Genomic DNA, 14,518 nt, shown 5'->3' with positions numbered 1-14,518 from the left:
TCCCAAGCTGCTCATGTTGAATTGATATATAAGACCAGGAACAGCCCCTCGCTGACAGCTGTTCCCTCTCTTGAATCTGCATTTGATTCTGCTGTCACACTTTCAAATAGCCCTGTGCATAGTATCTCTGATACTGACAGCAAGAGTAAGACAACTGATTCCATCCTGAAGGCATCAACCTTCCCAGCTGACCTGATTTCATCCTTCCCTTCTTACCCATCACCATCATCATCATCATCATCATCATCATCATTTTCATCACCATCTTCATCCTCATACATAAGACCCACCACAAGAAAAGCAACCATGGATCAAGGCACTGCATCGTTAGCCGTCTCTCTAAATGTTGAGCAATCTTCATTTCCATCATCATCACCAAGTTTGATCTCATTATTAGATTCTAATCGCTCACCGGTAGTGACTGAGACATTTGTTCTTACAGAAGCAGAGACGGATGAATTAACCGCTGGAACTTCCAAAACAGTTGGACTCACTTTCCCCAAAGAAAAAGAGGCTAGTTTAAGCCCCTCTCAATCAGTCAGAATTACCCCTTCTGCTGGGCCTACCGAGAGGACAACTCAGGTATCACCTCTGACCCCTCGACAAGACACCACGACAGCCTCTGTTAAGCTTTCCACCACTACGGCTTCAACCACAAAAACTAAAAACTCCACCACTACCACGCCTTCCCTAAGAGTCACTACGCAGTCAACCACCACTACCACACCACAGACCACGTTCGCGACCGGGAAAACCACAACCGTCAGGACTCAGTCCAACAGGAGAACATTCACACCGCCTGTCCTAAGAACGAGCCCTCCCAGGGGGGTCACGGCTGTCTTCATCTCACCTTTCACCACTACCACAGAGACTCCACCACAGCAGTGCAACATCACTGAGAGAATGTGGGTGAAAACAGGTAAACAGTACTTTTTGGAGAAGTCCTAGAGAAAAATAATATAACGATATGTTTTTTTTTATTTATTGTTCTGACTTGTTTTGTCTGTTGCCTGTCCTGTCTTGTCCTTTTTGTCTGTCTCTTAGTTGTTTCCATCTATGTGAGGAGAAACAGGCTAGACAGCATTCAGAGGCAAAACCTGCGAAGGGGACTAAGTCAAGGCCTCAGGAAAGCTCTCAATGATACCTCTGCCCAAGCACAGGTCAGACTTTCACCAGTTATTGCTTATTGTGCTACAACATCTTTTTCATGTTTATAGATGGATAACATAACTTGATTTCTTCAAATATGGTTGAACAAATGTATTTTTTTACAGCTTCTCTTGAATTGCAACTTAAGTTAACACTTTCATTATGCGTTTATGGTCTCTCTTCTCTAGTTTAACAACCAGTTTAACAATAATAGAAAAACAATATTTATTTTTCTGGAAATTACAGTCCTATTTAGAGAAGAACAGAAGATAAAGTCGGGTATCTTCTAGGGTGTGGATACCTTGTGATTGTTTCATTGACACGGTTTTAATGTCTTATGAGCTTGCCATGAGCTCATGTGAGTCAAATTCCCCTTTTCAGAGGTTTGGTTTAAAAAATAGCTCGAACCCTCAAGAACCCTAAAAAACTATTCAGCTTAGACAATAACTGAATAAATAAATACATTTTTAACACTGAAGAATTGTTTTCCCGTTGTGCACTTTCCAGAAAACCAGAGGTTTATAAGCATGTGTTACACACTCATACCGAGGACCCTCATGTAGGCTGTGTGAAAAGAAATGAAGACTAATATAGAAATTAGGTTGACTGAATGTGTCCCAGAAGGCACAGAGTGATGTCACATATTTGACTAAGTGTACCAGGATTAAAATAAGATGCACGTTAGGACTGTATCGGTGCTGTAGATATTTACAAGACACAACCTGAGTGTCTGCAGAACCCATCCATATTTCACACAATCATCTTTTTGTGTGTGGATAGGTTAGCTGTGAACCAGTCATAGTCCCTGCACTGCCAAAAGCCACCTTGTTCTTGCAGTAAGCCTCCAATACCTTCACTCAATGTGACTTAAGTGTGAGAAAAGCACCAAGTGAGGAACAGAAATGTTTACTTGTGAGGATCTACCAAAGACTTGCTCTTGTGATGATGTCAGTAAGATGGTAAACATATGAATATACGAATAAAGCACATGCAAACAATATATTTTGTTATAAAAACAGTCTTTTGAGGTCTGGAAGTGAATACAGAGAAATCTGTCTTCATAGCACTGTCACAGTCACAGTCATTGCTCCAGGAAATGTAAACTGCACCTGTGTGTGTGTGTGTTTGTGTATGCGTAGCTCAATGAAATGCCTTATTGTGTTGTATTTCTCAATCTGGAAGTATCAAATATTTGAGAGGGAGCCTTGTGTATTTGTCCTGGCGATGTGAAGGTCAGTGCTCTCACATGTTCGCTCTCTGTAGTCTCTGAAGGTGTCTTGCTTCAGTGCACTCCTGTCACCCATTTCAGCATTGCCTGGTTTCCTTTTAGTAGCACTTCTTTCTCATCCAATGAGAGGCAAGCTGTTGGCTGGGGAAATTGCTTCTGTGTTTAATTATAGGTTATAAATGGTTGGGAGGAGAGTGATGTGCTGAGCTGATGCTAAAAAGATCACGAGAAATAGACTAAATGAACTGAACCTCAGGACTAAGACCATTAAAAAAATAATAGTGAACTATTTCCGTGTCTTTCATGGAGTTAGGATTCTGCCACAACTTGAGAGTTTTTGAATGCCAATAGTGGGATCTGTTCGGTCTGCTGCAGTCTGTCACACTCTTTGAGACTGAGTTAGTGTGTGTGTGCGTGTGTTCGAAATGCAATCTCTTAATAACACCTTCACATGGGTGAAGCCCAAGAGGATGAAGTGATAATAAAGGGCTCTTTTCACAGAGCTCGTAACAAGGCTGAATTGTGAGGAAGCAGAGTGGTGACTCTCAGCTACAGAGACTAGGCTCTCAGTGTTTCGGCTAGTGGATCTCCTTGTCAGCACAGGCTTTCAGATGGGTTTAGATAACGGATTTGAATGGTTTCACCTCTCATACACGCACGCTAGATCTGCCATCATTCCCTTTTCCACTTTCACTGTACTCAGAGTTCATGAAGAAGTCAAACTCTTACTGACAAACACATACTGTATAAATTTTATTCTGTAATGAGACACAATTTCCCAAACACACAGGTTTTGCATTTATATCCGTGAACGTATTGATTCCAGTCCTCTTGTGTTAGAGGTGCAGGAACATAAGCGTCTTTGTCCCAAACTCACCTATTTAACAGTCTCGCTCATGTCTCTCTTCTCAGCAGCCCCTCAGGCCCTCATGGTTCTCACCACATATCTGTATTCGACGATCACTCCCTCCTCTTCCTGATGCTCTCATTAGTGACTTGGATAACAAGTGCACCTTCCGATTTACTGTGAACGATTTCATAGCATGTATGCAATTTCTATTTGAGTGATTTTTACTATATGGTAAGATTCATTAAAATAAATTTAAAAATCGTTCTAGTTTTTTTTAAAAGTAGAAATTTCAATTTGTTATAGCAGGAGAAGTAAAAGGTGTGGCTGATGACATTAACAAGCTATTCTATTCAGTTGTCTTACTAGTAAGTCAGCAGACATAACATATGAATCACCATGTTTGAACAACTTTATTCTACATGTGTTAATGGCCCTATACAACACACAGAAAAATGTTTCTGACAAATTGTTGTTCTTTGAGACCTTTAGAAACAAAATTCCTCTGATTATATTTTTCTCCACAAGCAGCACACCAGTGACTTGGACATCTAGTCGTTGTCTGCAAGTGATTTTCATTCTGTACTAAGATGAATAAAAAGGCAAAAAGCAGTGGCTATCTGAAAGGCCCACTTGAGATGTCACTTTACTTTTTGTGGTTGCATTGTGGGTAATGATGCAAACTGGTATGCAGTGCTGCATATAACAGCTTTATGGTGATTTGCATCATCTTATAATAAAGTATCTTTTATTCTGATTTAGGAATGTGAAAGGAACCACTCAGACCTTTAAGGAGGTTCTAAACGCAGACATTCATTCATTCATTTTATTCCTAGCCTGTAATTTATTGTTTGGATGATTTTTTTCTCTCTACAATTTTATTTTGCTTTTTATATTGTTTTTTTGGTATTGGATATTTTTCATTTTGTAATGTATTTTTATGTATTTTTTATGACTACATTTAGTGGGTTAGCATATTTGCTTCCTTCTTCTTCAGAAATCAGAATGTATTTTATCTTAATATACTGTATGTTTAAGTTTCATTAAAAGTGTAGAAGGGATCATTTTTCTTCATTAAGAATGGCTTCTTGACTGTCACCCTTCCAGTGAGGTCATTTCTAATCAGGCTTTGGCAAACAGTAGATGAATCTAATAGATGGGCCAGATGCATCTCCAAGGTCCTGTGACAGATCTGGATTTTTGCCTTTTCCTTAAGTACATAACTTTCTGATATTGATATAGATATGCTCACAGGCCTGCCACTTCTTTTGTCATCTACTTGTCCAGTTTCCTCAACATTTTAAGGAGACACTGCTGAGATATGTTGAGTTTTTGACTAGTAGCTCTTTGGAAATCACTTTGTTGGTGCAAAAACAGAATTTTATTCCTGTCAAATTATGTAATATTTGGTAGTTTTTATAGATTTGTATTAGGAAACTAGAACAATTTGTGTTTTTGCGTGTGTGTGTGTGACAGGCTGTGGTTAGAGACACAATTTAAAATAGGTTCTTTGCCAAGTTGTCGTTTTCTAGACAGAACACTGGTTCATCCCATGGTTTAGGTCACTTTTTTATTCTTGGATGATTCATAGGTATGTGTTAAGTAAAAAAGAAATCCTCTGAAAATTATTAGATATAATGACTGGACTAAAATGTCTGAATACATTTTGAAAGCCTGGAGAACTTTTGCTCTAGTTGGGCTCTAGGTATGGCTCAAAACTTTTTCATAACACTTAGCACATCATAGAAGACATGTTGAAAATACCTTCTTTAATCATGGATTTGTAGAGGTAATCATTTTGTAATTAATGGTAAAATTTAAGCAATATGGCTTCTCAAAGACATCCAACTCTCTTTTTCTTTTTCTTTCTTAGGTGGAGACTGTATTTGGTTCTCCCAACATGACAGTGGCTTATCACGTGACTGGAGGGGATATAGTTTACCCTCCGTCTGTAGTGATGGAAGGCTTGGCATCCTATGGCCGTGATAAGCTGATTGCAGACCTGCGGCAGTACCTCCCCATGGTAACAGCCCTGCCCCTCCCGGTTGCATTATGGAGACCCAGCCCAGCCACAGGCTTCCAGCTGAAAACAGGTCAGCCAGTGCTCAGTCAGGTTGAAAAGAAAAAAATAAGTCTGCTTGAGACTTGCCGTTATATGTTCCTTCTTTGACTGTGCACTGGAAGGGTATGAAGTGTGAAAAGAAATTCTGTGATACCACATCAGAGACAGAAATGGCAATATGGCATGTAGGTACTTATAAAATAAGCACAAATAAGTCAAATTCTAAATGTTCCTAATATAGTTATATACTATCAAAGATAGCAAAACACTCTTACAGGCTTTTGAAGAATTCTTTGATTTTCAGAATGCAGTTTGTCAGTTTGTGTTGTTTTTATGTTGCAGTGCTACAGTTTGTGGGAGTAGGTGATGATCCTCGGTCCTGTCGCTTCTCTCAAATGATGGAACAGAGGCTTGAGAAGGTTTTTTCCGAAGCGCAGGCCAAAGTGCTTAATGCTAACAGCAGACTCTCTGTTCAGGTACTGCGGGGGAACCTTTGTGTTCTGGTCCTGGAATTGCGTAGGCGTTCCGCATGCTGTCAGGATAGATATTGATGATAAATAACTTAATTTTGTCCCCTGTTACACTTCAGTATCACCATGTGGTTTATGTGATGTGGCAGCCACAAACAGCTGCAAACTGTGTGCAGTTTGAGCAAAATTGTCCCTAAGCATATTGGGCTGTGCCTTTTTTTTAAGAACTACTTAATTATGCTGGAGAGGCATTGGTTATATTAATTTTAATGTGCTGCCACATTAAAGTGCACCCTATATTAAAACTAATTTGGCGTTTATGCATGGATTAAGCTACTGTATTTTTGAATTCTTTTATTTATACATACATATTTCTCTGCTATCGAGATTCTTGATGATATTTATCATTAAAGACAGTTACTGTTTCCGTGCATCCCCTGTCATTTAGAAAAATATTTCTTAGAATTTGCAGATTACAGTATACAGTATAATCCTAAGCATTTTGCTCATATTACCCACACTTCTCTATACCTTGTTCTTTTTCTGACCTCGACTTTTGTGTTTTTCCTAGATGCTGAGTGTCTCTCAGGCAGCAGGATCCCCTGCTGTGTCACTGGTCTACACTGTAAAGAATGGGACTGGCTTTCTTAATGGCACTGCTGCCTCAAATCTACTTGGTCAGCTGTCAGCTGAACTAGTGGGCTACTTCCTCTTCTATCCGCCACTTATCGTTGCTGAGCGTAAGTTGCAATTTGCATTCTTAAGTGAGTGTTAGTCATGAGTAATGCAACAGACCCTACAAGAACAAGCATCAGAGGTAGTTCTTGGGTTCTCCTGGCAATGATTTGTTCTCTAAATACAAAAGAGATTCCAGATTTTTCAGGTTGTGTCTCACAGGGCTTTCATGTTTGGCTCTAGTTGTTTGGACACTGAAACTTTAGTATTGATTAACTATGCTAGAAATCATGCCCTAGTTAATTTAATGCATTCTGAGCTTTTTGCATTCACATGGACTCAAAAAGCTTCTCTAGGCATTGGCAAAAATCATAAATTTCTTTGCTAAGCCTGACTGACATCCAGTTTTTCAGTAATTGGATGTTTTTGACTGTTCTTATGCTATTACAATCACAATTTTACATTTGAGTCATTTAAAGAAAGTTGATGAAAAGACACAACTAAGCCTCTGCCTTTCATCTCAGCCTCCTTTGAGGGCATAGTCAGCATCCATCTGTGTTAGCATTGTACTTGGAATAAAATAAAGAGTGACAGGGAATCAGCAGGAGTCTAAACAGCAATCCCAGTAGCGTCCTATGGCAGCCTGTTACTATCCCTTGTGTAACTGCTCAGTGGATGGAGATATGGTCGACATGGACCTCAGATGCATGCAATATAATGAGACTTATTTTTATGGTACGTTATTAATCCCTAAAGGAGGGATTGTGTTGTTTTGCTTGACCCGGTTCACAGTAAATGTACAATAAAGGTTCAGCAACAGAACTACTCTGATACACACACGCACACACAAACAGGATTTTACCCAGAAATCGCCTGGAGATTTTTTGTGCTTCAGTCTATGTCTATCATCAGCAACACTTCACATAATGGCTTCTGGATTTGTGCTTCCTTGATGCGCTGCAGTTTGTGTAAACAAAAGCAATGGGACCTTCAGAATGTGTTAACCAGAAGAAGCAAGTCAGCAACAGCTAGATATAATCTATCATGTACCCTGAAGTCAACCTGTCATATTACATCGCACATTTTGCTTGAAACCCCTGCAGATAATAGCCAAATGCATGGAAGAGGAAATGATCTTTCGTATTCAGCAGTCATACAGCGAGGCACTTTTTCAGTTTTTTCTCTTGTCTTTGTCGGAGTTACGTTTTGCTCATTACAAGTTCATACAAAAGGTATGTTTCCTAACCTGAAGGCATCCTGTGCAACACTGAGAGCAGTGATGTCCTGCTCATGCTTTACCAGTAGCATTATTATCTTAAACATTATATGTGCAAAATGGGCCTTAGTGTCTTGCATTATGTAATCCAGTGTAAGCAAACCTGTTATCTAGCTCAAACAGGTCTGGAGAGATTCTATTTAAAGACTCACTGGGTCAAGCAGACTTCAGGAATACAGAGGAAGCCACGGGACAAGCTGTGGATTTAAAGAGGCTGATGTATTGAAACTGCACCTCTGGTTAGCTTTCTATTCAAGCAGAAACAAGTCTCCCAGCTTGATTGCAAAAGTTTCTAACCAGGTTCAGTGCTTGAATATTTCTAGACTGTGGTCAGTTTGAGAAATTGTTAATCATTGGACTTGGACATGGTCATGGTCAGGATCACACCAGAGCTGATACTTTATATAGGACTATAGGCTTCCTTGCAATAACCTCTGCCTGAGTTCAGTCTTAGTTACATTTTATTTTAACTTTTAGTCTTCTTCATGTTCTGTTGTTGCTAAGGACATTGTGAGAAGAGACCAAACAGATTTTCTAACCTTTAGACTCAACTTGTTTGGATCTTAGAAAGATTCAGAACTGAGTGTTAATGTTTGTCAAATAGTGGTAATAATGTTTTCCATTCACATCACCAATAGGAAGTAATTTAATAACATGCCAGTGACTGTAATGAATCCTCATCTTGTCTTGTGAATTTTCTTATTTCTTTGAATCCTTTTATAGCCTCTATATTTTCAGTCCACATCAATTTTCTGTATGGTTTATGTTTAGTAACAAGTTAAAGGAAATTGTTATCAAAATATATGAGATTTCGGAGTCATGAGTCAAAGATAGTTGCATTTTCTCCATCCCATATGAGCTCAATAAAGCTATATATAATATCTAGAGTGTCAACAGTGTTGCACTCATGTTAGCCTAATCAAGATAGTACTTCCTATGTACTGGGAAGGAGAAAAGCCTCTAAAACTGAATTTTAAGAAGTAAGATGGTCCAAAGGTTGTGCTGCTGAGACAAAACAAAATGGGGTACTACCTCTAACAGTTAAAAATACTAAATGAAGATCTTATGTTTCAAAAGCATATACTTGCCTGTCTAGAAAGAGCAGTTTCCCTGCTCGTAGCCTGGTGTGTCCTGTGCAGAAGAAAGAAAACAATCTAAGATTAAATATTTTACATTTGGTTTGCGTCTTCCAATCTGACAAATCTGGGATCTGACCTAAGTGCCTCTGAGGATAGATAGCAGTCTTGGGTTTCACATTGTTGAAATCAAGATAGATAGGATTTCCAGTAGTGAGCATTAAACTAAAAACCACTTTGTGTTGAGCCTGAATTAAGTTAGAAAATCAAGTTGCCTACAGGCATATTGTTTCAGTTGCTGAGCACAGAAAGAGAGGAAGGCAATCTCGGTAAAAAGAAGAGACAGAGGGAGCAGATACTGACATGGAGGAAAATGCCAGAGAGACAGTGGGGTTAAAGACAGAAGTGTGTAACAGTGATTTTGTTTGTTTTGTAGCCTCACAGTTAGTGATATTACACTGCTCACAGGAGGTGCAAGCATATGCCAGCAGCGGCTGCCTCCTCACTTCAAAGCCAATTATTGCAGTAAATAATTAACTGTGGGGGATTCTCATGCCACCTTAGGCTCTGCTCTGACAGCAAAGGCCCGCGATCTCATACGTTCCAACGTGCAGTCTGGACTGCTGAGCTCAGCTCTTTTACACCCCCTGATTTGCAACAACCTCTCTCAAATGTAATGACTGAAGCTATTTGGAAATGTTACCATTTTAGACTAGATCATTTAACTTTTCAACATGTGAAGGTACAAAGTAGAGAAAATTAATAATAGCTTTTGCTGGAGAGCATTTGGGATTTTCAACGTTCTCATCAGAAAACAGCAGGGGTTCACGCAAAAGCTTGCTAAACCTTGCTGATTAATAGTTCAAATGACTGAAGCTTATAGACAGCACTGAACTGATTTTGCTGACAGCCTTTCAGCCCTATCCATTATTGTTGCTAAAGCCCTTACTATTCCTCTCACCGTTCTCCCCCACCCGTCTCTCCTGTCATGCCTGAGTGTACAGTTCTGTGAGTGTGCTTTCACAGACCACTGATACAGCATTCCCCAAAACACTGCACCAGTCTCTAGCACAACAGCTTAATCAGGCAGGAAATAGATGTAAGAGAACACAGAGACAACCAGAGCTCAGACTGCTTAAAGCTTCCCTTGCTTCTGTATTTGTCTGACTATCAGTGATAATGAGGCTTTAAAGTGAGATATCAACACACAAAATGTGCCAAACCTTCAACGGCTTACTGTACATTTTTCTTGAAAGGTTTCAAAAGTGTTGGTATGTTCGGCTCAAATTAACACCACCAAAATGATACATTCACACTTGCATCAATATATGTTGAGCTTTTTTTGCATTGTTGATTATATTCAGGTCATATACAATTGTGCAACTGAGCATTCATTGTAAAATCTCAGCGTGCAAAGGCAAATGTAGGCTACACTACTGTGTGGAAATCGTATATTGGTATTAACTTTGCTTTCAACTTTTTTCTTGTCATTACAGCAATGGAATATCACAATCTGAACACTTCAATAGCAACCAGAGACTTCTGGGTTGTTACAGGTAGGGATATCATTGCTTACTGACTGTTAAAATCAGAGCTTTGCTCTTGCTTTGTGAGTGGATTATTTACTTATGAGTCGCCATTTACTTATGACCAGTATTCAAATGCAACCAATTCCCAGTCCTCCAACGACATCCTAGAACATTCTACTTCTACAGTTTTGAAAATATTCATGGGAACTTTAAGAAATGAACTGATGAACTGTCTCATTCCAGAGGAGAAATAAAGTACAAAATGAGTCCTAGTAAATGTTTTCAATGTGGGTGTTTTTAAATGACTAAATTGGCTGAGGAGCAATACACTGATCAGCCTCAGAATTAAAACAACCTGCTTAATGTTGTGCAGATTTTCACTATAGTGCTAAAACAGCTGTTACTGTATCTGTTGGGATGTGGGCATGCCATGTATGGTGTTTAGCAACAGATCCTTTGTGCTCTGTGGGTTGCTGTGGGTGGGGCATCCATTAATTGGGGTAATTCCAGTACGTTCTGCAGACGCTCTATCTGATTGGGATTTAGGAGAGTTTGGAGGCTTTGACAATGCACATATTGTTGATTTTCTAAAGCCTTTCCTGATCAAGTATATCAGCGTGCAAGGGTGTAATGTTCTGCTTTGAGGGAGGGAGCAGAACCCTGGTTGTCCGAGCAGAACATTTCATTATAATGAGACGGTCAATAGTATTTGCGACAGCTGTCAGGGGTTTTAATGTTGTGGCTCATTGGTTGTTGTATATCTCTAAGTTGTCAAACGGAACGAGTCTTTCAGATCACAATCTGTTGCTCTACACCTACTCCAGTGACACTTTGAATAGTTGAAAGTCAGCCCCACACTGAAGATGAGATCCAACCAGAATTATAGCTTTTCTGCTTTTTCCTATTTATAATAAGGTTTTGAATGTCTCATAAGTTCATATCAGAATTAACAGTGCTTTGGCAGCACTTTAACTAAGTATGGTCATGCCAATAATGAAAGCTGAATTGAATTCCGAAGCAAGCTACACTATATTACAACCCGCACACACACAGACACACACATTTCCAACTGTGCCTCTGTCTTTTCTTTTGTACTCCCTTCTGCCCTTGCCAACCATGTATTTTTTTTCTCTTCACAACAATCTGGCCATCCTCTTTATTTCAACTACATTTGCAGTGATCCAGGATGTGGATAATGCCAGCCTGGAGGGACAGTACCAAAGCTTCGCCAGTCTAATGGAACAGCGCCTGGCAGAGTTGTTTGTGTTGGCGGGCCAGCAGGGCACTCGTTTTAGACGAGCAACGACTGTAGGCAGCTACACTGTCCAGGTAAGAAACTGGCACTGCAGCCTGTAGGGAATGCCAGTCATCTAAGATTCTTATTCTGATGTTTTGCCTGACTGCCTTGGCATGTCAGAAGTCAGATTAGTCAAATTTGTTTCGTGGGCTTTTTTCTCCCAACAGTATGAATATTTCATAAGATGTACACTTTGATACGCACTTCTGCACATGCTTGCACGATTATTTGTGGTCAACCCCTGATAATTAGGTAGCTTCTCCGCTCATCATGTGGTAATTGCTCATCAAAACAAGTCAGAGGTTAAATATTTTACCCAACAAGTCCTTTCTTTTTTCATACAGTTTTTCATCTTAAGAAACTCTCCTAAATGCATGATTTTATTTTTGTTGTATTTTGTGAAATTAAAGTTGGTGCATAAGACATTGTAATAGCAATTGAATAGGTTTATGCTGATTGTACAGCAGTTCACACACACACATCCCTTTTCATACCCAATCAGATGGTGAGCATCCGCCGGATCTCAGGGTTGAAGAATCCGGCCGAGATGACCTACTATGTCCAACACAATGGCATTCCTTTATTGGGCACATCAGCTGCCAAGGTCCTGAACACAGTGGATTCTCAGACTATGGCGCTCACCCTGGGCTACTTTGTCCAGGTGCAAGCAGAACGTAAGCAAAGCATCCTTCTAGCATTTGACAGCTAGGAAAAGTGACACAAACACAGAGACAGGCGAACCAAAACACATGATTCATGCCGAGTTTGGAAAAGAAAAGCTGGTGTTGTGGTGAGAGACATAGAAGAAAAGGTTGAGAAAGCTCTTTGCTGTCTAATCTCTCTGAAATGCTCCCAGCGGGACATTGTTTGTTTGGGCTACAGTGCAGCTTGCTGCTAAGAGAAGAGACAAGGGGGGAAAAAAGGGTGAGACAGAGTTTGTGGGTGGCAGGTGTGGGAGGGGGCATGCAGCATTCTCCTATGCATTGGATTGTCGCCTGCAATAGCTGAATGAGGCGTAGTGTATGTCAGCTTGAGCTGTATGCAGTGGTGCAGTGTAATGAATGATTCTTCATGTTTTGTCAATACAACATGCTGAGGACTTCATTATATTTTAATGAGCAAATCAAAGGACAAATGGTTATCATTTAGAGCCTACTGGATGTCATAAAGTAATGACAGGTAAAAAACAAACAAACAAAAAAACAAAACAAAGAAACAACAAAAAATAAAACAACAACTTATTTAAATTTTTTTCAGCTGTCGTCAAGAACCCTCCTAATAACCTTTGGATAATCGCTGCTGTTTTGGCCCCGATCTCCGTAGTAACACTCATTATTATCATCATCACAGCTGTGCTGTGCAGGAAGAATAAGAATGACTTCAAAGCGGATGCCATCGGTAACCTTAACCCTCGAGCTAAGGTATTTATCTTATTCATGTACTGAGCTATATTTTGGTAATCAATTCATTGTTTAAATATATTTTCAGGCTTCGTGACCATTTGCTGCTTGTCTTAATTTGAAGGCTTGGATTCTTGGCTAGACAAAGACGTGAAGACCTTGAGTTCAGGGTCTTTTTTTTCCTGATAGAACATTAAGAGATGTACTGTCTGTCACTTTATTTAGTAGCTACAGACTACAGATTGTGTGATGTCTGCCATCTGTCATTGCGTGATCAGGGTCAGTGATGCTGGGATATGTTAGCGACGTTTTGTTTGTTATTCTTTCGGATTTTGTGTTTTCTGTATTTTATTCCACAGTATCTGCGTTATCCCATTTCAGTGCCCTCTTTTAACGCATTAGCAGAATCCTAGTCAATTCTGAACACAAACCCAAATCACACATATAATGTTTAAAACATTTTCTCTGGCTTTTAGATGGCGTACCGGAGAGATGTGGGCTATTATCACCAGGTATCTATTTCTCTGTATTCCTCCTCATTACTGATCTGTGTTTTCATTTTCAAGGCTCAGCTGTGCCAGCAGTGGGATTTGAATGGGATTTTGGGCAGACAGCAGCTATTATATATTGTAATAAATCCTGCTGTGCTGATGGAAACTAAGGATACAACAGGAATTCTGACTATCAAACCTGCAACAATGAGATTTCCCTAGATAAAAGAATGGCATTGCCTGTACTTGTTACAGTATAGCAGTCACCACATGACAAATCTGAAAGACTAAGGCTTGCAAAGAATGGTTTACCAGCAGAATGAGCGCTTTTGTTTGTGTGTATGCTCACAATTGCTTAGTTTGTGTAGAGAAAATGGAAAAGTGGTTTAGTTATTGCTCCATTCAGAGTTTCTGTAATTACCTAATATCTCCAGCTGCATGCGTGTCATTTTTGGACTCAGTAGTTTACTGACATACATCACTGTAGATACATGAAGATGCAAAGTATAACTCAGCGTATCCCACTGTCTTATTTATGAACTTTCATTAGTGAGAAAGCAATAAAGTCTTCGTATTAGACTGCAAAAGCAACTTCAGCACTGCTTTCAGAGCGCCAATTGTACACACAGGTGTTGCATGATGTAAAAAACCCCACCATACCAGCTAAATTCTATAAAATATGAAATACTCAATGTTATGAAAAATCTTTAGTGAAAGAATATCCGATTCCTTCTAATAAGTAATGTAAAAACCCTCAGTTGCTCAAAGATAGCTTCAAATAGGTAAAATTTAAATGAGTCTCTTGTGCTAGCTCTTCTACATTACTCAGCGTCAGCCAGCCAACTCGTTTCATCACACACCCTTGTTAGAGTTTTCTCTTTTGAAACCAGCAACAGGAGGGGTTTCAGTTAGTGAGAAGACAGGATTCAGTGAAAATCGTTTCTCTCTCTCTCTCTGTGTGTGTGTGTGTGTGTGTGTGTGTGTGTGTGTGTGTGTGTGTGTGTGTGTGTGTGTGTGT

At 39.6% G+C, this 14,518-nt stretch overlaps 1 protein-coding gene across 3 annotated transcripts in view; it reads left to right on the top strand.

The window, feature by feature from the left end:
* kiaa1549lb (KIAA1549-like b) overlaps window positions 1-14,518 on the top strand; it is a 63,144-nt gene that overhangs the window by 27,804 nt on the left and 20,822 nt on the right. For all 3 annotated transcript variants that reach the window (XM_005915151.3, XM_005915150.3, XM_042213793.1), the window contains exons 3-12: window positions 443-919; window positions 1,045-1,160; window positions 5,098-5,317; window positions 5,629-5,762; window positions 6,328-6,496; window positions 10,280-10,339; window positions 11,490-11,641; window positions 12,112-12,283; window positions 12,867-13,030; window positions 13,486-13,521. In XM_005915151.3, coding sequence (XP_005915213.1) covers window positions 443-919; window positions 1,045-1,160; window positions 5,098-5,317; window positions 5,629-5,762; window positions 6,328-6,496; window positions 10,280-10,339; window positions 11,490-11,641; window positions 12,112-12,283; window positions 12,867-13,030; window positions 13,486-13,521 — 1,700 coding nt within the window. The remainder of the gene's footprint in view (window positions 1-442; window positions 920-1,044; window positions 1,161-5,097; window positions 5,318-5,628; window positions 5,763-6,327; window positions 6,497-10,279; window positions 10,340-11,489; window positions 11,642-12,111; window positions 12,284-12,866; window positions 13,031-13,485; window positions 13,522-14,518) is intronic.

This window comes from Haplochromis burtoni, unplaced genomic scaffold (assembly GCF_018398535.1).
Source record: "Haplochromis burtoni strain Fernald_Lab_line unplaced genomic scaffold, NCSU_Asbu1 Contig_11, whole genome shotgun sequence".
NCBI lineage: Eukaryota > Metazoa > Chordata > Actinopteri > Cichliformes > Cichlidae > Haplochromis > Haplochromis burtoni.
The sequence above is the reverse complement of the archived record's forward strand: the minus strand, read 5'-3'. Positions and strand labels throughout refer to the sequence as shown.